Source organism: Rana temporaria, chromosome 10, assembly GCF_905171775.1.
Source record: "Rana temporaria chromosome 10, aRanTem1.1, whole genome shotgun sequence".
NCBI lineage: Eukaryota > Metazoa > Chordata > Amphibia > Anura > Ranidae > Rana > Rana temporaria.
Window position 1 is genome coordinate 23,288,565 of NC_053498.1, and position 24,159 is coordinate 23,312,723.

The 24,159-nt window shown below is 45.7% G+C and overlaps 2 protein-coding genes across 2 annotated transcripts; both read left to right on the plus strand.

The window, feature by feature from the left end:
• Window positions 1-3,249: 3,249 nt before the first annotated feature.
• LOC120916015 (probable G-protein coupled receptor 33) lies at window positions 3,250-4,300 on the plus strand. The gene has a single exon (XM_040326864.1). It carries the CDS (start codon window positions 3,266-3,268, stop codon window positions 4,268-4,270), a length of 1,005 nt encoding a protein of 334 aa, XP_040182798.1. The 5' UTR covers window positions 3,250-3,265; the 3' UTR covers window positions 4,271-4,300.
• A 14,423-nt stretch (window positions 4,301-18,723) lies between these two features.
• Window positions 18,724-20,463, plus strand: LOC120916016 (probable G-protein coupled receptor 33). The gene has a single exon (XM_040326866.1). The coding sequence runs from the start codon at window positions 18,761-18,763 to the stop codon at window positions 19,799-19,801; it is 1,041 nt and encodes a 346-aa protein (XP_040182800.1). The 5' UTR covers window positions 18,724-18,760; the 3' UTR covers window positions 19,802-20,463.
• The last annotated feature ends 3,696 nt before the right edge of the window (window positions 20,464-24,159 follow it).

Below are 24,159 nucleotides of genomic sequence, written 5' to 3' on the forward strand. Positions count from 1 at the left end.
CTGGCACTTCGGCGACCCCACCTCTGCGGGTGCCTGGGTGCAAAGCACCCTGCCTAGGATCGGCCCTGGACTCGCGCATGCGCAGTAGGAAACGGGCAGTGAAGTCGCAAGGCTCCACTGCCTGTTTTCCTTAGTGAGGATGGCGGCGCCGAGACCCAGTCCAAGGAACGGATTGGCCTCGGGTGGCCGACATCAAGGGCAACCAGGACAGGTAAGTGTCCTTCTTAAAAGTCGTCAGCTACAGTGTTTGTAGCTGCTGACTTTTACATTTTTTTTATTTTACCCCGGACCTCCGCTTTAATGCAGCCATTCTCAATCAGGGTTTCCGAGGATCGGTAGGGTTCCACCAGGGGTAGCTAGGGGTTTCTTGAGCTGTGGGTAACTGACCTCCCATCTGATGGTGCCTGCACAGTTCCTGGTTCAATGCCACTTGGCATGGCTACAAGGGAGTCATTCTGGCCACCTCTGTAAGGGGGACATTCTTCTCATTTGCCACCACCAATTAGACATTTTCCGGAGAACTGAAAATTATTTCAAGGGTTCCTCTTGAGTAAAAAGGTTGAGAAAGGTTGGCTTAATGTGTGTTGAAACCTCAATGTTCAAGTCACCAACACAGGACAGACAGGGACAGAGCCTTGTCACCTTATAACATAAAGTTCCTGAACAAAGACTTTTGAGGCCGGATCATTGGATCATCGTTTTTTTTTTTCTTCTAAAAGTTGAAGATTTTAAAATTATAAAAATTACTTTGAAATAACATTAAAATGTTAAAGTTTGTATTAGATTTCAATGGTTGGGTTGATACATAAGAGTTATTTTTTAATGGCAAATAGACTGTATACTTTGCAAAGTGCACAGTCTATTTGCCTTTAGCAAATCAACACCGTAGTTTAAACCAGAGGTCTCCAAACTTTCTAAACAAAGGGTTAGTTTACTGTTATTCAGGCTTTAAAGGGTCCAGACTGTGGCTGGTATGAGTAGAAAATTCACTGCCATCAATGGGAATAAGCACTACCCCATCACTGGTTTTAATGGGGGGAATAGTGCCCCATTGTTGCTATCAGTTAGAGGAATGGTGCCCCGTTGGTGTCAGGTGGAGGAATAGTGGCCCATTGTTGGTGTCATTGGGAGGAATAGTGCCCCATCATTGGTGTCAGGGGAGGAATAGTGCCCCATTGTTGGTATCAGTTGGAGGAATGGTGCCCCATTATTGGTGTCAGTTGAAGGAATAGTGCCCATTGTTGGTATCAGTTGGAGGAATAAGAAAATAAAAAAGGAAAAGAACATAATTTTGCAATTTGATTACCGTATATACTGGAGTATAAGCCGACCCGAATATAAGCAGAGGCACCTAATTTTACCACAAAAAAATGGGAAAACGTATTGACTCGAGTATAAGCCTAGGGTGATAATGCAGCAGCTACTGTAGTTGGAAAAGAGGGTCAACAATGCCCATCTGCAGCCTCACTGTGCCCATATGCCACCTCACTGTGCCCATTTTCAGCCTCACTGTGCCCATATGTAGCCTCACGTTGCCCATTTCCAGCCTCACGTTGCCCATAAGCAACCTCACTGCATAATTCCCAACCTGCACAGATTCTGCGGGACTTTCCCGCATATACACTCTTTTTTCCTGCAGTCCCGCAATAGAGGTATTTTTCCTGCACAAGAAGAGGAGCCAGTGGAGGCAGCACGGGATGAGAAGGTAAGGAAGATATCACCGTGCCCCCCCCCCCCCCGCTTATCCAGTAATTTAAACTGTAATGTGGGATGGTCGGTGGCAGGTCCCCCCCCTGCTCATCTACTCTAATGCAGGCCCCCTTATCTCTAATGTTAGCCGATTGGCGGTAATTTCCCAGCAACAATCCCCCCCCCCCCGCTCAACAGCTCAATTTTGGATGTCCAAAATAATAAATTTTGCCGTTCCATCACACTCCCACCCCCTGCTCAACAACTTTGATGTCAGGTACAAAAAAAATTGAATGGATGTCTCGCAGTTGAATTTTGAAAAGTTGGGAGGTATGTCACTGTGCCCATAAGCAACCTCACTGTGCCCATGTACCTTATCTTAGTATTGATGAGGATGGAAGGAAACCCATATCACGCAGTACATTGTCCCCTCTGATTCACAGCAGCGTTGTGTGTATAGGAAGTCCGCGCCACCCGCGCCGTCCACTGTAACAAAGCTCCGCCTCCTCCTCGTCACGGACGAACAAGGAGATAGATGTATAGATGATGTATAGATAATGTACTGACAGGAAACCTGACTTGAGTATAAGCCGAGGGGGTCTTTTTCAAAACTCGGCTTATACTCGCATATATACAGTGGCCCGGATTCAGAGAGCAATTGCGCCTGCGTAACCATAGTTACGCAGCGCAATTGCTGACTTGCGCCAGCGTTACGAATGCTCCTGATTCAGGAACATCGTAACGCCGACTGCAGCCTAAAATCTGCGTGGCATAAGGCTCTTATGCCCGCATATCTTAGGCTGCATTCTTGCGATGGCCGCTAGGGGGCGCTCCCATTGTGCTCAGTGTATAGTATGCAAATTGCATACTAACACCGATTCACAATGTTGCGCGAGCCCTGCGTACGCAAGTTACGTAGTTTCCGTACGGCGTGTTTAGCGTAAGGCTGCCCCTTCTAATAGTAGGGGCAGCCAATGCTAAAGGATACCCATCGTTCCCGCGTCGCCAAATTTGAATTTCACGTTGTTTGCGTAAGTGATTCGTGAATGGCGCTGGACGCCATTCACGTTCACTTGGAAGCAAATGACGTCCTTGCGACGTCATTTGCCGCAATGCATGTCGGGAAAGTTTCCCGACGGAGCATGCGCTCTACGCTCGGCGCGGGAGCGCGTCTAATTTAAATGATTCCCGCCCCCTACGGGATCATTTACATTAGGCGCCCTTACGCAGGGCAATTTTAAAGAGCGCACACGCAATTTACGAAGCTACTGCTCCGTGAATCGCGCGCAGCGCAGATAATTTGCGGGGGCGCAGGGCAAAAACGCTGCTCTGTGCCTCCGTAAAAAAGGGGGCAAATCTCTTTGAATTCGGGCCCGTATTTATAATTTGTTTCACATTCAACCATTTTTATAAGTTCCTGCCATGTTTTATTTTTTCTTGTGGTTTCATTATCAACATACCAAATAGAAATAATTTTATGAACTCCAGTTCCTGATAGATACTAATTGTTTATTATACACTTTCTTTCTTCCAAAAGACAATGGACAATAAAACAACACATGGATGGTCACTCAACATGGACACCGAAACAATCTACGAACCTTTCTCAACTCCCAAGATGATATCATCGGTGCTTCTTCTCTTAACATTTGTCTTTGGATTGATTGTGAATTCCTTGTATCTTTGGGTTCTTTGGTTCAGGATGAGAAGAACGGTAAACACAACCTGGTTTCTTCACCTAATTTTGACCAACTTCTTTTTCACGCTCTTCACCCCCTTCCTCGCTGTGTTTTTGATGATGAGACCTCGCTGGATCTTTGGCCTGTTCATGTGCAAGTTTGTTAACTCTTTGGTTTCGGTATGCATGTATGGAGCGGTATTCATCCTCACAACAATTAGCCTTGACCGGTACTGCTTGGTGTTTCACCCTCATTGGTACCGAAAACATATGAACCCTCGCAAGGCTTCTCTTATCTGTGCAGCATTGTGGACATTCGCTCTTTTATTCAGTTCTCCTTACCTAGTATTTCGTAATGTAAGATATAGGAATAATATCACTATTTGCTACAATGACTACACCCTTTCTGGCAAGTTGGACGAACGACAGATCAAATGGTTCTTGTTTAGTTTCCGACTACTTGTGGGATTATTAATTCCTCTAGGTATCATCACAATTTGTTATTTCAGCATTTTTATCAAGATGAAGAGAGAAAACCTGACTCGGTCTACCCGACCATACAAGATAATGTGTACCGCTATCCTGTCCTTCTTTATCTCCTGGACCCCTTACCATGTGTGGTATGGAATGACTGTAGAGCACGGCAAGTTCCCCGAGACAACACTTGAGGTCTTACAGATCTTGACAGTTTTATTTACATGCATTAACTACTGCCTTACCCCGATACTTTACCTGTTCATTGTGGAAAGCTTCAAAAACATTTTCAAAAAGTCTCTGGTGGCCCTAATTGAATTAGTTCTCAATGAAACCAACTCCACGGCAAACAGGAGTCTTGAAGATCGGAAAGAACAGGAAAGAGCAAGCTTTTCAGCCGTAAACAGTGTAAAAGAGGAAGGCTCTTGAACCCAAATCTGTCAACTCCTTATTGGTGACTTTGGTGTGCCCTGAGACATTGTATTTTTATATCCTATCATAAATGATCTTGGATAGTCCTAAAAGTCCATCTTTTAGGTATAGCTGGAATTTTGTTGGCTCGGCCAGCATTTGGCTTCTTGTATGTCTTGATCACTGTTTTCAGGTGTTTTAGCTTTAGAAATAGTGCCTGAAATCCGCCTCCTATTTATTTCAGTGTGATTTTTCACACTGGGGCCGCGCGCTTGTGGGACGTTAGGAAAAATCCTGCAACCAGCATCTTTGGGGCGGATTGGGAGCGCTGTATATGAAAAAAAAAGCATAAAACCCCCTGGTTTTGTGGGACTTTAGAAGTGACTTTAGAATAGTGCCCCATTGTTGGTGCCAGTGAACAGTGTCCCAAGGGCCTGATAAAGGCAAACAAAGGGCCACACCTGACCCCTGGGCCACAGTTTGGGGTTTATGGGTTTAAATCACAAATACTTGATGTCATACCTTAGATTCATTATACTGACAACCTTATGCAATGGGAAATTGGCACCCTCTTTTCTTAGTGCTTAGAAAAGAATAGAATATACCAAAATAAAAAAGGAAAAGAACATAATTTTGCAATTTGATTACCGTATATACTCGAGTATAAGTCCACCCGAATATAAGCCAAGGCACCTAATTTTACCACAAAAAAATGGGAAAACGTATTGACTCGAGTATAAGCCTAGGGTGTCCATCTGCATCGCTTTGCCTCACTGTGTCCATGTGCATGCCTCACTGTGCCCATGCCTCACTGTGCCCAAGCCTCACTGTGTCCATGCCTAGACTGACGTTTAACATGGGAGTCTATGGAAGGGGTGCCCGGATTTGAAAAATCGGTGCTCCCCAGCCGTATGTCCCTTAGACAACAAACTTTGCACACTTGTAGAGGAGAAATGGGGCTACATGAGTGCCAAGTTCCAGGTCCAGGGGACCTACGATCGGCCAGTACCATGTCCCCAAATTCACCAAAGAAATTACAGTTTAACATGGGAGTCTATGGAAGGGGTGCCCGGCTTTGGAAAATCGGTGCTCCCGGGCCGTAGGTCCCCCGGACAACAAACTTTGCACACTTATAGAGGAAGAATGGGGCTACACGTGTGGGGTCCAGGGGACCTACGGCCGGCCGGTACCGGGTCCCCAAAATCCGGGAGATCAGGCGCAAAAAAGGTGACTCGAATACTCCGAGCCGAGCACAAAAAAATGCGCTGAAAAACTCGGCTTATACTCGAGTATATACGGTATTATAAAATAATTTTATTCATACAATTACAAAAAATGGTTCAATTAAAAAACTAGATCAAATATAACAACAAATGTACAATTACGTAAAAGGGTATGATACATATACAGACACATGTGGACTCTTGGATGAACCCAACGTTTCTAGCTAGATGCCCTTCTTCAGGGTTTTAAACATACAGAGCCAGGTGTCTATTAAAAAAAGATATATGTCAATTAGGGGTGCAACGGATCACAGTTGATCCGTGATCCGAACGGGTCACCCCCGTCGGATCGGAACACACTGTGATCCGCGGATTGCCACGGCTCCGGAGCTAGGCCGAAGCCGCGGACTTTCCTAATGTTACGGCGGCGGCTCCGGAGCTAGGCCGAAGCCGCAGCCTTTCCTAATGTTATGGCCGCGGCTTCGGCCTACCTCCGGAGCCGCGACCATAACGCTAGGAAAGGCCGCGGCTTCGGCCTAGCTCCGGAGCCGCTGTCGTAACATTAGGAAAGGCCGCGGCTTCGGCCTAGCTCCGGAGCCGCGGCCATCTTGGTACACCCGGCGGCGGCCCTCCTCTGTTTACACCCACAGAGGAGGAGCCCACGCTCGGGGAGTGTCTGTCGGTACTAGCTGGGGGGGGGGGTCAGTCACTGTATTGAGAGCAGAGTGGGTCACTACTAAATGAAGGGGGCCCCGGTCACTGTACTAAAAGAAGGGGGGGTCACTGTACTAAAAGAAGGGGGGTCACTGTACTAAAAGAAGGGGGGTCACTGTACTAAAAGAAGGGGGGTCACTGTACCGAGAGGGGGGGTCACTGTACCGAGAGGGGGGGGTCACTGTACCGAGAGGGGGGGGGTCACTGTACCGAGAGGAGGGGGGGGGTCACTGTACCGAGAGGAGGGGGGGTGTCTGCACCGAGGGGGTACTATAGCTGGTGGGGGTGGGGGGGACATGTGGATATTACAGTGGGGGAGATTTTTTTTTTTTGCCGATCCGAAAAATGATCCGATCCGTGACTCCTGATCCGAGGATCGATCTGATCCGTGAGTTTTTTGATCCGTTGCACCCCTAATGTCAATACAGCAGTACATTTATAATCGTAAAAGCAGCAGTTTAAGGGCATAATAAAATATACAGCTGAAACACCCTGCCCATTGAAATTAATTAGAAATTGGCCAGTCACAAGCATTTCAAATTCTGCACTTACCAAGCACTCCATCAGTCTAGTATTCATATATGACAGCATTACCAGGGAACACTTCAGCATCTCCTGGGAGCTGTGGGGTTTAAAAAGTGTCTGCATGAATTGTCCATTGTCTGCGGGTGTCAGGCCCCTCCCCAGCCATCCTCCCACAGGTCTGCGGTGCCATATGGCATCGTCCGCATTGGTCCCCTCGGCATTCCGGAAGGCAGAGCCCCGGCAAAAGCCGTTGCCTCCGAAGCAAATGCGCTGCCGGCACGGGGAAGGCCCCCCGCAGTGGCCCAAAAGGGAGGACTCAGCTGCGGGGGACCACACATTGGGGAGAATCGCAGAACATCCACGTCTCCCCACCGTGCTGGGAAGAGGGGGGGAAAAGGGGCACCCACCCAGTGCTGCGGGGATGAACTCAGTGGCTCGCACCGGGAGAATGGGCAAAATAAAACATTGCAATGCAGGCAAAGTGATAAACAAAATAATTGAATGGTTTACAAATAATCGTATATAGATGAATAGTTGATTGGGAGAGTCAGGGGCACGTAACCTTGTATTCTCTCTACTTGATTAATTGTATTATATGGACATTATTTTCATTAACATTACCTTGAGAGTTACTACTAATCACCCTCGTCCCTTTACGTCTGAGGGATGTATACTAGTCTTACTCCTTTTGCACTGGATCTCCATTATATCCTCTCGTGGGGCCATGTTTAACCACTTAACCCCCGGAACCATATTGCTGCCCAAAGACCAGAGCACTTTGTGCGATTCGGCACTGCGTCGCTTTAACTGACAATTGCGCGGTCGTGCGACGTGGCTCCCAAACAAAATTGACGGCCTTTTTTCCCCACAAATAGAGCTTTCTTTTGGTGGCATTTGATCACCTCTGCGATTTTTAGTTTTTGCGTTATAAACAAAAATAGAGCGACAATTTTGAAAAAAATGAATATTTTTTACTTTTTGCCATAGTAAATATCCCCCAAAAATATATAAAAAAACAATTGTTTTCCTCAGTTTAGGCCGATACGTATTCTTCTACATATTTTTAGTAAAAAAAAAAATCGCAATAAGCGTTTATTGATTGGTTTGTGCAAAAGTTATAGCGTTTGCAAAATAGGGGGTAGTTTTATGGCATTTTTATTAATATTTTTTTTTTACAAGTAATGGCGGCGATCAGCGATTTTTTTTGGTACTGCGACATTATGGCGGACATTTTGGACACTTTTGACAAATTTTTGGGACCATTGGCATTTTTATAGCGATCAGTGCTATAAAAATGCATTGGATTACTATAAAAATGCCACTGGCAGTGAAGGGGTTAACACTAGGGGGCGGGGAAGGGGTTAAGTATGTCCCTGGGTGTGTTCTAACTGTAGGGGGGGTGCACTCACTAGGGGAAATGACTGATCGCTGTTCATACATTGTATGAACAGAAGATCAGCATTTCTCTCCCTGACAGGACCGGGAGCTGTGTGTTTACACCAGTGGTCTCAAAGTACCGGCCCGCGGACCAGTTATAAATGGCCCGCAAGCAGGGCAGAAGTGGGGGGAGCAAAAAAAAAAATATTTTTTTTTTTTTTTTGTGAGCTGGCGCTATTTGGTGGTGAGTCGTTGGTATTACAAGTTATTACCACCAGATGTGAGCTGGCGCCATCTGGTGGTGGACGTTGGTATTACAAGTTACGCATTACAAGTTAAACAGCAATTCTAATGTCATTTTACACTATTTTCACTGCCATCTTCTTCCCTCTAATTAGAACCCCCAAACATTATATATATTTTTTATCCTAACACCCTAGAGAATAAAATGGCGATCGTTGCAATACTTTCTGTTACGCCGTATTTGCGCAGCGGTCTTACAAGCTCACTTTTTTTGGAAAAAATTACACTTTTTTTTATTAAAAAATAAGAAAACAGTAAAGTTATCCCCATTTTTTTTAAATATTATGAAAGATAATGTTACGCCGAGTAAATTCATACCCAACATGTCACGCTTCAAAATTGCGCCCGCTTGTGGAATGCCGACAAACTTTTTTACCCTTTAAAATTTTCATAGGCGATGTTTAAAAAAATCTACAGGTTGCATGTTTTAAGTTACAGAGGAGGTCTAGTGCTAGAATTATTGCTCTCGCTCTACCAATCGCGGCGATACCTCACATGTGTGGTTTGAACACCGTTTACATATGCGGGCGCTGCTCGCGTATGTGTTCGCTTCTGCGCGCAAGCTCGTCGGGACGGGGTGCGTTTTCTGGCTCCTAACTTTTTTAGCTGGCTCCTAGATTCCAAGCAAATTTGTCAAACCCTGACTTACACCAGTGCAGGTGGTAATAATGCGCTCGCTGACACCAGTGCTGTTGTTTTTGAAGTTTGAAAGTTTGCATGCGGCCCCCCATGGCATATGAAAACTTGTCTTGTGGCCCTCAGGTAATTTGAGTTTGAGACCCCTGGTTTACACACACAGCTCCCGGTCCTCGCTCTGTAACGAGCGATCGCGTGTGTCCGGCGGCGATCGTGCCCGCCGAGCACGGGAGTCAGGGGCGAGCGGGGGGCGTGTGTGCACGCGCCCCTAGTGGCCTGCGCCAGAGCCGACGTATAGCTACGTGCTCTCGCGCAGGGGAGCCGACCTGCCGCCGTAAAACGACGGCGGCTGGTCGGCAAGTTGTTAATATTGCTTTTCATTTTTTTATTTTTAGCTGGATGGTGTTATGCTTTAAATTCATAACTTTCCGTTAAAGCGGGGGTTCACCCTATACAAATTTTTAACACTACATCCAGCCCAGTTCTGCAAATAAAATTACACTGACCTTTTTTTTTTAATTTCGTCGTAGATAGCGTTTATTGTTAGAATTCACCGCAGCTTCCGGGTAGGGAATCCCGCGGGAGTGGGCGTTCCTATTGACATGCCAATTGATTGACATGCTAAACGACGGCGCATACAGAGCGTCAAGACTTCCCGAAAGAAGCTCGGGTCGGCTCGGCTCTATTCGGCGCCTGCGCACCCGCTTTAAGTTTAAGGAACACTAATCTAATTTTTTTTTTTTTTTCACATAAATAGATTAGGGCTGTGGAAATGAACTATTAATTCCTTGATTAACCGTTAATTTTTTTGATCGATTAAAATTCTTTTGATTGGTACTCACCTCTCCGCCGGCTACCGGGTCTTCAGGGAGTTTTGTCGGAGATCCAGTAATGTCACGGACACCGGCGGGGCTTGCCGTGTCCAGCTGAAGGGCTCCTTTGCTGTGCCTTCATATCTGCATGCCGGCGGGACCTTCCTATCTGCCACACGCAAGGGCTGTTACACTTCCCTCTATCAACCTGGGATTCTACAGCCATCCACTGGGAGTTGTGATAGTTCCCTTTATGGGACATCTACATGCCGATGGACTGATGTTAACCTCTCCTCATCTGGATTCAGCAGTGGCATCGTTGTACACATTTTTATACCAATATCATACTTAGCTACATGTTTTTATGACTGCTTTTGCTACCGTTTGGTATTACTCGCACCATTTTTACAGTTTATGTAGCTACATCGATTTTATCTCCAGTGCAATATTTTTTTTGTTACCTACTTGAAGACTATAAAAGTTTTAATGCTATTCCCAATCAAGCGCTGCCTTTGTGTGTTTTTTGTATCCTGCTATCCATTTTTCCAGTGGTTGGTAGCTGCACTGGGAATCAGCCTGCAAGGAGATCAGCTAAAATTTGTTGGATCTGTATGTGCGTTATAATTAATCGAAATTAGTCGATTTATCGATTTAAAAAAATCGATTAATCAAACACGAAAATTTTAATCAGTAACAGCCCTAAAATAGAGCTTTCTTTTGGTGGTATTTAATCACCTCTGGGTTTTTTATTTTTAAATACATTTTAAAATAAATCAAAAAATACCAAAGATTTGGAAAAAAAACATGATTTTCTTAATGATTTTGCAAATAAATACAGTGGACCTTGGTTTACAATTAACGTGGTTACGAGCATTTTAAAAGATGAGAAACTTTTAAAAAAAAATCTGCCTCGGTTTGCGAGTGTTGTCTCGCAAAACAAGCAGAATTCAAACTAATGGGTTGTGCAGTACCGCATTTGGCCTGAGGGTTTCCAAGGTCAGTCGACCTGTTCCCGATCATTTCTGAGGCTCTCTGGCGCCCCCAACCTCTGGCCACATGCGGTATTGCATGCAATTGACGTCAATGGGGAACAAATTATTTTAGTTTCCATTGACTTCTATGATATGCGAGTGCTTTGGATTACGAGAATTTTCCTGGAATGGATTATGCTCGTAATCCGAGGTTCATATGTAATCTTTCTTCATACATTTAGGCTAAAATTAATTCTGCTACATTTCTTTGGTGACAATAACCCAAATCAGTGATTATTATTTACTCTGTAGGATAGTTATAGAGTCCACAAACTATGGGAAATATTTGAAAATGCTGAATTAATGCTGTACCATTCTGTGGAAGTGTTCAGAATTTTTTATTACATTTTTTAAACACTTATGATTGCTTATAGCAATACATTTCATTTGTACAGGCAACCATTTTTACTGAATAAAACCGATTCATTCAGTGAGTATTGTTGTGATTAACTGTGATTGGCCACAACTAATCACCTTGTACAGATGGGCTACGATTGGCTCTGTCTGTACCATGTGATCATTGTGACCAATCACAGCTAGCAACACAATTGTACACAATGAAGGCATGAAAGGAAGCCATTCATTGCCTACAATTGTCATGTGATCTGCTGTGATTGGTCACAGCGATCACATAGTACCAGCCACTGGCCGGTTCAGTGAACCGTAATCTGGGGTGTCCGCTGGACACAGCTGGTGACACATCGCGCCTGCACTGCCATGCATGAGGTGCATTTTGGGAGGACGTCATATGATGTCCTCTTTGAATAATGAAAGTCCCACCTGGCCTATTGAAAGTGGTTAAATCCCATGAAACTACCTACATGGAGTTTGCATGTTTCCCCAGTGCTTGTTGGGGTTCTTACATTGTGAGCTCCTCTAGGGCGTGGACTGATGTGGATGTACAGAATCGAAAGTGCTGTGTAAATTTTTGGTGCTATATTAATTACTGTAATAAATAAAAATAGATTGACTTTACCAACTTCTCGCTGTTGATTCAATTTGGCATTCAGAAACTGCTTTAAAGTGGTTGTAAGACAGCATTGGGAACCATTGGCGGTGAGGAGAGTTGTTGGGGCGGGGCCAAGTCCTGTGCTGTGTGTCTATAGACACACAGAGTGGGGCTTGGAAGCAATCGGCTAGGTCTGGGGGCATTCAGCAGGGGGAGGGGCCAAGAGTGGCAGCAGGGGACCCAAGAAGAGGAGGTTAGGGGCTTCTCTGTGCAAAACCATTACACAGAGCAGATAAGTTTAACTTGTTTGTTATTTAAAAAAAAGGTAGGTTTACAATCACTTTAGTGTATAGCTTAGATGCTGGTTTGCCGGTTGACAAATGAGAGATATTAACATCCTCTGTCCTCATGGATCAGGGAAAAAGATGATACAGAAGATGCTACAGGTTTTTTTTACGGGTCAGCAGCCAGCGTTCATCAAGAGTTACTTTGGACCTACAGCGGGGGGCCACATTTTTTATTTTTAAATAAAGGACTTGTCAAAAACTGGCTCCTGCTTTTATTTCCACTACTCTCTTTTTTTGGGGGTAAATGAGTAGGGGTACCCCATACTTATTCACACGGGGGGGGGGGGGGGCAGGATCTGTTAAAAGGGCCTTCCAGATTCATAGTTACATAGTTAGTCTGGTTGAAAAAAGACACAAGTCTATCTAGTTCAACCAAAAAATAAATACAAATACAATCCCATATACCCAATTCTATACTCACAGTTGATCCAGAGGAAGGCGAAAACCCCCAGCAAAGCATGGTCCAATTTGCTACAGCAGGGGAACAAATTCCTTCCTGATCCCCCAAAAGGCAATCAGATTTTCCCCGGATCAACTTTATCTATAAAATGTCAGTAACCAGTTATATTATGTACACCTAGGAAATAATCCAGGCTTTTTTTAAAGCAATCTACTGAGCTGGCCAGTACCACCTCTGGAGGGAGTTTAATCCGCTTTTTCACAGCTCTAGCTGAGCAGACGTGGTACACTGATGACAGCTGAGGCTCAGGCAACTACTGACAGGAAGTTCAGGGTTTGAAAACAGGAACCAAAGACAAGTCCGGGGCACAGGCCGTGGGTCAAGAGCTGGAGAAGGCAGAGAAAGTCTGAAGGTACAAGCCAAGGTCAAAGGGCAGGAGACAGCAGCAATCCAAGGTACATAAGCCAAAGGGTCAGAAGTTCCGGGTGAGAGGAGAGTGGCCAGGAAGTCCGGGTCAAAGCAAGGAGATGTGGCAACAGGTAAACACACTAAAGCTGATGACAAACCAGCAACCTGTCCAGGGAAAGCTGCTGGTTTAAATAGGGGCGTCAGGCCTCTGATTGGCCCCAGGGCTGCCGCGTGCGCGCCCGTGCACGCGCCCGCGCACACGGCGCGCCGCTGTACCGCGCATGCGCGCGCACAATTCGCGCACAGGCATGTGCCGTAGCGCAATTCTACCGCGCATGTGCGCGAATCTGTCCGAAGTAGAACTGGTACCCTGACAAAGTGCTATTTTTAGCGCTTTAGCACCTGTAAAATGCCTCAGTGTGAAAGCATCCTATCTGTAAAGAAATCTTTCCGTATTTGGAGATGAAATCTCTTTTCCTCTAGACGTAAAGAATGCCCCCTTGTCCTCTGTGATGACCTTAAAGTGAATAACTCAACACCAAGTTTACTATATGTACCCCTTATATAATTGTACATGTTGATCATATCCCCCCTTAATCTCCTCTTCTCCAGAGAGAATCATTTCAGTTCCTCTAAGCTTTCCTCATAGCTGAGCTCCTCCAAGCCTCTTATCAGTTTGGTTGCCCTTCTCTGCACTTTCTCCAGTTCCCTGATATCCTTTTTGAGAACTGGTAAATGGTGCATATTCCAGATAAGGTCTTACTAATGATTTGTACAGGGGCAAAATCCTTTTCTGAAGTCCATACCTCTCTTAATATAAGAAAGGACTTTGCTCGCTTTGGAAACATTGCATGCCATTATTGAGCTTATGATATACCAAAACCCCCAGATCCTTCTCCACTATGGATTCCCCCAGTTGTACTCCCCCTAGTATGTTTGATACATGCATATTATTAGCCCCCAAGTGCATAACTTTACATTTATCAACATTAAAGGGGTTGTAAAGGCTCTTGTTTTTTTTTTATTTCCCCTTTTGAGATAAAGAACGGGAAAAGACAGGGGTGCCCCCCCTCTCCTCTCCTGTTCATACTGTCCCTAAAGCCTCTCTTTGCTATGGTCCGAAATAACCCCGACATTAAGGGTGTTAAGGTGGAAGAAGAAGAACACAAACTCTCAGCTTTTGCTGATGATATACTGTCTCGGAAGATACCGAGCCATTGATTTTAATCCTTGCGGAAGGGTGATGGTATAATGTTTTTATACACCGGATCATCCTGGATCCGATTCCCATCGTTTCCAGTGTTTGCATCATGAGTCCCCAGTCTACCCTGTCAAATGCTTTCTCCGCATCTACTGACAGGAATAGACCTGGGGACCCATTTTCTTTTATCTTCTGTAGGAGGAGTAGGGCTCTCACCCCATTATCCTTCCCCTCCCTTGCAGGGATGAATCCTACCTGATCCAGGTGGACCAATGTATTCATTACCCCTTTCATTTGCTCGGCTAAGACTTTCGCAAATAACTTTATGTCCGCGTTAAGCAATGATATGGGCCTGTATCTGGAGCAGAGCATACTATCTTTCCCCTCCTTCGAAATTACTGTTATAGTCGCTGCAAGGGCTTCCCTGCTCATTTCATATTCGGATCCCAGCCCATTCATATATTGACACAGTCTAGGGATCAGGATATTACTAATTTTTTTTTAAATAAAATGCTGTAAACCCATCGGGCCTGGCCTTTTCCCTGCTGCTGAATTTTTCAACGCTCTACTGATTTCTTCTTCCATTATTGGTTTATCTATATTTGATTTTTCAATCTCCTCAATCTTTGGTAATCTAGCTTTTGATAGAAATTCTCTTATTTTAGCCTCTTTCTCTCCTGTCCTCCATCTCTTCTGCTCCACTGCATACAGCCCCTCATAATAGAAAAGTATACCGCTCTATGAAACAATTAATCCCTGTTGCTTCCGTCCCAACAAACCAAGAGGGTGCTGGCTGTGCTCAATTAGCATGGGATGAAAGAAAAATCCTGGATCGCCGCACTCCTCAAAAAACGATGTCTTTATTCAAAACATAAAAAAAAAAAAAAATGCAAATAGAAAAAAACAGCCAAAATTCATGCAGTCAAACAAGAAGTGGACTAGGAAAAAAGAGCTGACATGTTTCGCATCATGTGATGCTTACTCGTAGCTGACGAGTAAGCATCACATGATGCGAAACATGTCAGCTCTTTTTTCCTAGTCCACTTCTTGTTTGACTGCATGAATTTTGGTTGTTTTTTCTATTTGCATTTTTGTTGTTTTTTTATGTTTTGAATAAAGACATCGTTTTTTGAGGAGTGTGGCGATCCAGGATTTTTCTTTCATCCCAAGCCCCTCATAATAGGTTTTAAAAGTTTCTGCTATGTCCTTTGTTGCATATACCATGATCTACCAAAACCCCCAGATCCTTCTCCACTATGGATTCCCCCAGGAAGTGAATGAGAGAACAGAAACTAGAATGCCGGAGGTGATATAGATGATGGAATTTAATAGGTATTTACTCGTTTTTTAACAGAATCATTACACTATTCTGTCTGTCTACCTTGCAGACATTAATTTTAGCCAAAACATTTTTTTCCTTTACGGTGAAAAAACATCTGGCAGTCACCGGCCCCCCACTCCCCCCGCTTTACTTACCTGAGCCCCTTTCGTCTCCTCTGCATGTCCCCACTGTCCTTCTCTTCACGAAGTCCCGGCTTTGATTGGATAGATTGAGAGCAGCGCAGCCATTGGCTCCCACTGCTGTCAATCAAATCTAATTACGCGGGCTCCGGGGGCGGGCCGAGTCATATACTCGGCATATATGGATGCCGAATGAATGACTCAGGAGCACGCCTGCAAGGTAACTCCCCAGGAGAGCGCTTCTCCTAGGGGGTTATCCAATTCAGGGAGGAGCTGCGAAAGCTGCCGAGGGACCCCAGAAGAGGATGTTTGGGGCCACTCTGTGCAAAACGAGCTGCACAGTGGAGGTAAGTATAACATGTTTGTTATTTTTTTATTTTTTTTAACAAAGCTTTAGTATTACTTTAAACCTCATTTACCACTTAGTTTCCTATTGAGGTCAGCTTGTAAATTGAAGACATCCTGTAAGGACGTTGTTCCACTGCATAGCTTGGTGTCATCTGCAAAGACAGAAATGTTACTTTTAATCCCAGACCCGATATCATTTATAAAGGTATTAAAAAGTAAGGGTCCCAACACTGAACCTTGGTGTACACCACTGATAACCTTAAACCATTCAGAGTAAAATACATTTTTAACATTCCATTCAGCTGAGTTGTCCTAATGACAATCGGCTGTTTTTTTTTTTTTTTCCCGTACATACCGACTTTCACCGCCGCTTCCGGGTATGTCTTCTGCGGGACTGGGCGTTCCTATCTGATTGACAGGCTTCCGACTGTCGCATACTACGCGTCACAAGTTGCCGAAAGAAGCCGAAAGTCGGTGCGCAGGCGCCGTATAGAGCCGCACCGACGTTCGGCTTCTTTCGGCAACCCGTGACGCGATGGATGCGACGGTCGGAAGCCTGTCAATCAGATAGGAACGCCCAGTCCCGCAGAAGACATACCCAGAAGCGGCGATGAAATACGGTATGTACGGGAAAAAAATAACAAAAAACAGCCGATTGTCATTAGGACAACTCGGCTGAATGTAATGTTAAAAATGTATTTTTGGGTGAACCTCCACTTTAACTACTACTCTCTGAATTCTGTATTTTAGACAGTTTTCTATCCATTTACAAACTGATATTTCTAAGCCTGTAGACTTTACCTTACACATTAGCCGTGTGTGGGGAACTGTGTCAAACGCTTTTGCAAAATCCAAGTATACCACGTCCACCGCCACGCCTCTGTCCAAGTATACCACGTCCACCGCCACGCCTTTGTCCAAGGTTTTACTTACCTCTTCATAAAACAAAATTGGGTTTGTTTGACAACTTCTGTTTTTCATGAATTCAGATTCCAATAAGCCCCCAGGCCTGCAGACCACCACAACCACCATTGGGTGGGGAATAGACCCTTGTTCCCATCGGATGGTGTTTCCATCCCATCCATCTCTTTTTGGCAGATCGGATTGGATGTAGGCGGGTGTAAACTAACACAAGTCCGTCTACATCTGCCGCTTCATAGAGAAGAATGGAAGTCCGAACAGGTCCACCTGAAAAACGGACAGGCAGACCCCGATTGGAATGTCCGTGTCAAAGGGGCCGGACAGGCTTACACAGAAGGGGGGCAGATCCACAAAGAAATTACGCCGGCGTATCTATTGATACGCCGCGTAATTTCAAATTTTGCGCGTCGTATCTTTGTTTTGTATCCTCAAACCAAGATACAACGGCATCTCGGCTAGATCCGACAGGCGTAGGTCTTAGTACGCCGTCGGATCTAAGCTGCAATCTTTCGGCGGCCGCTTGGTGGCGTTTCCGTCGAATTCCGCGTCGAGTATGCAAATTAGCTATTTACGGCGATCCACGAAAGTACGACCGGCCGGCGCATTTTGTTTACGTCGTTTGCGTTCGGCTTTTTCTGGCGTATAGTTAAAGCTGCTGTTATGAGGCGTACTCAATGTTAAGTATGGCCGCCGTTCCCGCGTACAATTTTTTATTTTTTACGTCGTTTGCGTAAGTCGTTCGCGAATAGGGATTTGCATAAAATGACGTCACTGTCGTGAGCATTGGCTTGTTCCGGGTTAATTTCCAGCATGCGTACTGGGATACCCCCACGGACGGCGCATGCGCAGTTAAAAAAAAACGTCGTTTACGTCGGGTCACGACGTATTAACATAAAACACGCCCCCATTACATCCATTTGAATTCCGCGCCATTACGCCGTCAAAGACACACTACGCCGCCGTAACTTACTGTGCAAATTCTTTCAGGATTCGAAAAGAATAAAGTTACGGCCGCGTAGTGTATCTTAGATACGCTGCGCCCGGCACAAAGGCACGTGGATCTGCCCCAAGGGTGTTAGTGACAAGGGGTCACAAATGGGGATTCATCTCCTGAAGGATGTTCTGGCATATGCCGTTTGATTTGATGCGTGGAGGTAGAGACCCCCTGGGGAGGTGGATAAAGGAATGCCTGATCGCCTTTTCTTTTCAGCAAAAAAGCAAGCTGGTGCCGAAAAGCTAATCTGGGCCAAGAAAGTTACCCAAAGCGTGACCATGCTATCTCCTGGAGAATGTCAAAAACAGCAACAGTCTTCCTGATAATTTACTGATTTGTGGTCATTGGACAGAGAACTATACAAGGGGCGAGTATAGATGTGGGTGTTGCCTGTGAGTGATTCAAAATGCAAGGGCAGGCTATGGTCCGTCTCGTTTTCCTGGAAATCAGCTAAGAAACTGAATTTTGACAACGAACTTACGTAATGTATTATGTCTACTCTTTCTGTAATATTCTTTTAGATTTCTGTGTTTTACTTTCTTTGTAAATATATAAGACCTTTGCTTCTATGAGCATTGTGTTAATTATTGTAGCTATTATTATTCATATTATCACCATTAATATTATCAGAGCTTTAACAGAATAGCACATTATAGGAACAGAAAGATTATATATATATATATATATATATATATATATATATATATATATATATATATATATATTTATTTATTTATTTATTTTATGTAAGGAGGAAAACCATCTCCCTACTTATTTCACATAGATAGAATTGTCTATCCTGAAAGTTCCTGAAAGATGCTAATTGTCTATTATACACTTTCTTTCTTCCAAAAGACAATGGACAATAATACAACACATGGATGGTCACTCAACATGGACACTAAAACAATCTATGAACCTTTCACAACTCCCAAGATGATATCATCGGTGCTTCTTCTCTTAACATTTGTCTTTGGATTGATTGTGAATTCCTTGTATCTTTGGGTTCTTTGGTTCAGAATGAGAAGAACGGTAAACACAACCTGGTTCCTTCACCTTATTTTGACCAACTTCTTTTTCACGCTCTTAACCCCCTTCCTCGCTGTGTATTTCATGATGAGACCTCACTGGATACTTGGCTTATTCATGTGCAAGTTTGTTAACTTTTTCATATCGGTATGCATGTATGGAGCGGTATTCATCCTCACAACAATTAGCCTTGACCGGTACGGCTTGGTGTATCACCCTCATTGGTACAGAAAACATATGAACCCTCGCAAGGCTTCTCTTATCTGTGCAGCATTGTGGACATTCGCTCTTTTATTCAGTTCTCCTTACCTAGCATTTCGTAATGTAAAATATAAGAATAACATCACTATTTGCTACAATGAATACACCCTTTCTGGCAAGTTGGATGAACGACAGATCAAATGGTTCTTGTTTGGTTTCCGATTGCTTGTGGGATTATTAATTCCTTTATGCATAATCACAATTTGTTATCTCAGTATTTTTATCAAGATGAAGCGAGAAAACCTGGCTAGGTCTACCCGACCATACAAGATAATATGTACTGCTATCCTGTCCTTCTTTATCTCCTGGACCCCTTACCATGTGTGGTATGGAATGCATGTGGAGCCCGGCAAGTTCCCCGAGGCAATACTTGATTTCTTACAAATTCTGACAATTTTATTTACATGCATCAACTTCTGCCTTACCCCGATACTTTACCTGTTCATTGTGGAAAGCTTCAAAAACATTTTCAGAAAGTCTTTGGTGGCTATAATTGAATTAGTTCTTATTGAAACCAACTCCACGGCAAATAGGAATCTTGAAGATCGGAAAGAACAGCAAAGAAAAAGCTTTGTAGTTGTAAGCGATGTAAAAGAAGAAGGCTCTTGAACCCAAATCTGAATAAGTTGGTGTGCACTGTGCACGGAGACATTTTTGGAAGCTTCAGCCTTCTTTATCGTCCAGGTTGGAATGACATAACCCCCACACTTGGAAGTGTATACATCTCCATGCCTCGGATTTTTTTTTTTAAGTAATGCTACGTTAATCTCAATTTAGCTGCAAAAGTGGGCCGCCCGCATGTACTATGTTCAGAAAATTTTCTTTCCTTGCAAATTTTGATACAGGTAGAACATGAACAGCCTTAGGATACAGTCACACAAGAGCCTCTAATACAGGCATCACTAAATGGCAGACCGTGGTCTGCACCTGGACTGAACCACTGTCCTACCAGGACCGCCGCAGTCCCGCCATGTTTAGGAGCCTCTTCTTTACCCAGTCTCTGCGGTTGTGTTTCTCACAAGAGAGCGGGGGCCAAGACAGCTCTGGATGGAGTTAACTTTTGAAGTTAACCAGCAGGTTATTGGTTGCAAGGGCACAGGGTGGTTCTTGCAACCAGTTACTAGCTTGTTATTAGGAAAAGCCAGCTCCTACTCCTGCCCTCTATCCAGAGCTGTTCTGCTCTCCACTCTGTGAACCCATATAAGGAAGGAGAGTGAAAGGGGGTCCAGAGAACACCACCTGGGGGGGATATTTGATGTGAAAGGGGGCCAGAGGACACTGCTGTGGGGAAATGTTGCGAAAGGAGGCCAGAGGACACCCCTCTGGTTGTGGGGTGTGGTGGGGGGAAGGTGATGTGAAAGGGGGCCAGAAGACACCACTCTGGTGGTGGGGTGTGGTGGGGGAAGGTGATGTGAAAGGGGGCCAGAGGACACCACTCTGGTGGTGGGGTGTGGTGGGGGGAAGGTTATGTGAAAGGGGGCCAGAGGACGCTGCTGTGGGGGAGGATGTTAAAGGAAGCAAAGGACACCACTCTGGTGTGGGTGATATGAAAGGGGACCAGAGGACACCACTCTGGGAGTGGGGTGTGGAGGGGGAAGGTGATGTGAAAGTGGACCAGAGGAAACCACTGTGGGGGATGATGTGAAAGGGAGCAGAGGACACCACTCTGGTGGGGGTGATATGAAAGGGGGCCAGAGGATAATACTCTGGTTGGGGTGATGTGAAAAGTGCCATTGGACACCACTTGGATGAGGGTGATCTGAAAGGTGACCAAAGGACACCACTGTGGTGGGATGATGTGAAAGGGGGGCCAGAGGACACCACTCTGGTGGTGGGGTGTGGTACGGGGAAGGTTATGTGAAAGGGGGCCAGAGGACGCTGCTGTGGGGGAGGATGTTAAAGGAAGCAAAGGACACCACTCTGGTGGGGGTGATATGAAAGGGGACCAGAGGACACCACTCTGAGAGTGGGGTGTGGTGGGGGAAGGTGATGTGAAAGTGGACCAGAGGAAACCACTGTGGGGGATGATGTGAAAGGGAGCAGAGGACACCACTCTGGTGGGGGTGATATGAAAGGGGGCCAGAGGATAATACTCTGGTTGGGGTGATGTGAAAAGTGCCATTGAACACCACTTGGATGAGGGTGATCTGAAAGGTGACCAAAGGACACCACTGTGGTGGGATGATGTGAAAGGGGGGCCAGAGGACACTGCTGTGGGGGATGATCCTAAAGGGAGAAGAGGACAACACTCTGGTGGGGGTAATATGGAAGGGGCCAGAGGACACCACTGAAAAGGGGGGGGGGGCGGTGTGATGTGAAAAGGGGTAAGAGGACACCACTGTGGGGGGATGATGTGAAAGGGAGCAGGAGGGCACCGCTGTGTGTGTTGGGGGGGGGTGCTTTGAAAGGGGGTCAGAGGACACCACCCTAGTGGGAGTGATGTGAAAAGGGCCCAAGGACACCACTCTAATTGGGGTGATCTGAAAGGGGGCCAAAAGACACCACTGTGGTAAAGGGGTCATGTGAAACGGGGCCAGAGAACACCACTGTGGTGGAGGTGATGTGAAAGGGGGCCAGAGGACACCACTGCGTGTGTGTAGGGGGGGGTGATGTGAAAGGTGGCCAGAACACCCCACTGTATGTAAGGGGGGGGGCGCGGGTGTGATAGGAAAGGGGGTAAGAGGACACCACTGTGGGGGATGATGTGAAAGGGGGCAGGAGGGCACCACTGTGTGTGTGTGTGTGGGGGGGTGATGTAAGAAGGGGCCAAAGGACACCACTGTGGGGGGGGGGATGTGAAAGGGGCCAGAAAATAGCACTTAGGTTGGGGGTGATTTGAAGGGGGGCCAGGGGACACTGCTGTGCAGGAAACTGTTACGTGACAATAGAAAAGTCAACTATTGTGGACATTGGTGGGAAACACTTTTAAACTAGGCATAGACAGAATACAATTCTGCTGGTTCTGCAGGGACCCCTACGAACTTCGATCCATCTATGGCCCCTCCCACTCCACAGAAGTCGATCTAATAACTGACTTCCATCAGATGGGAATGTTGGAAAACTTTTGCTGCAACCACCTTGCTTGAGTAGATGAGGGAATCTTTTTTTTCTTTCCTTTAACCCACTAATCGAAAGAAGATTATTAAGCTACGGACAGCCTAACCCTATCTAGCATTTAACAGTCTTTGGAGGAAGATGCTCTTATCGGATGTCATTTTCCTGTTGAGGATTCATATCTAAACGTTCATTGCACAAGCAAGATGTAGTGATAACAATGTTTCTTGTGAATCATAAGTTGTGATGATAAGATTTCAGTTTATTACATATTGATCCCTTTGATTGCAGGCTTTATGCCGCGTACACACGATCATTTTTCGGGTTGTAAAAAACAAAGTTTTCAGGCTCTAGAAAAAAACGATATTTTTTCCAACTTGATCATTAAAACGACGTTGCCCACACACGATCGTGAAAAAAAAAATGCTCTAGCAAAGCGTGGTGACGTACAACATGTACGACCGCACTATAAAGGGGAAGTTCCATGTGGATGACGCCACCCTTTGGGCTGCTTTAGCTGATTTTGTGTTAGTAAAAGACGATTCACGCTTTTCTGTCTGTTACAGCGTGATGAATGTGCTTACTCCATTACGAACGATAGTTTTACCAGAACGAGCGCTCCCGTCTCATAACTTGCTTCTAAAAATGCGCAGGTTTTTCATGATGCGCGTTCACGACCATTTTTTACAACCAGAAACGCGACAACGTTAAAAATGTCGTGAAAAAATCGGATGTGAAGAGCACCTCTGATGTGATAGGGGACCTCTGATCTAAGGGGGTACTTGAGATGTGAAGAGCACCTCTGATGCGAAGGGAGGGGGGCTCTGATGTGATGGAGGACCTTGGGTTGTGATGGAGGACCTCTGGTGTGAGGGGGACCTTGGATGTGAAGAGCACCTCTGATGTGATAGGGGACCTCTGATGTAAGGGGGTACTTGAGATGTGAAGAGCACCTCTGATGTGAAGGAAGGAGGGCTCTGATGTGATTGAGGTCCTCGGGTTGTGAGGGAGGACTCCTGATGTGAAGAGGGGGGACCACTAATGTGAGGGGGTACTTGAGGTGTGAAGAGCACCTCTGATGTGAAGGAAGGAGGGCTCTGATGTGATTGAGGACCTTGGGTTGTGATGGAGGACCTCTGGTGTGAGGGGGACCTCGGATGTGAAGAGCACCTCTGATGTGATAGAGGACCTCTGATGTGAGGGGGTACTTGAGATGTGAAGAGCACCTCTGATGCGAAGGAAGGAGGGCTTTGATGTGATTGAGGACCTCGGGTTGTGAGGGGGGACCCCTGATGTGAAAAGGGGGGACCACTAATGTAAGGGGGTACTTGAGGTGTGAAGAGCACCTCTGCTGTAAGGGGGGACCTCAGATGTGATGGAGGACCTCTGGTGTGAGGGGGGACCTCTGATGTGAAGAGGGGGACCACTAATGTGAGGGGGTACTTGGATTGTGAAGAGCACCTCTGATGTGAAGGGAGGGGGGCTCTGATGTGATGGAGGACCTTGGGTTGTGATGGAGGACCTCTGGTGTGAGGGGGACCTCAGATGTGAAGAGCACCTCTGATGTGATAGGGGAACTCTGATGTGAGGGGGTACTTGAGATGTGAAGAGCACCTCCGATGCAAAGGGAGGGGGGCTCTGATGTGATGGAGGACCTTGGGTTGTGATGGAGGACCTCTGGTGTGAGGGGGACCTCGGATGTGAAGAGCACCTCTGATGTGATAGGGGAACTCTGATGTGAGGGGGTACCTGAGATGTGAAGAGCACCTCTGATGCAAAGGAAGGAGGGCTCTGGTGTGATTGAGGACCTCGGGTTGTTTCTTTAGTAAATTCAGGGCTTTTTTTTTTAGGGGGAACTTGGGGGAACTCAGTTCCACCACCTCTGGCTCAGACCCTTTGGTGCCTGCTCACCA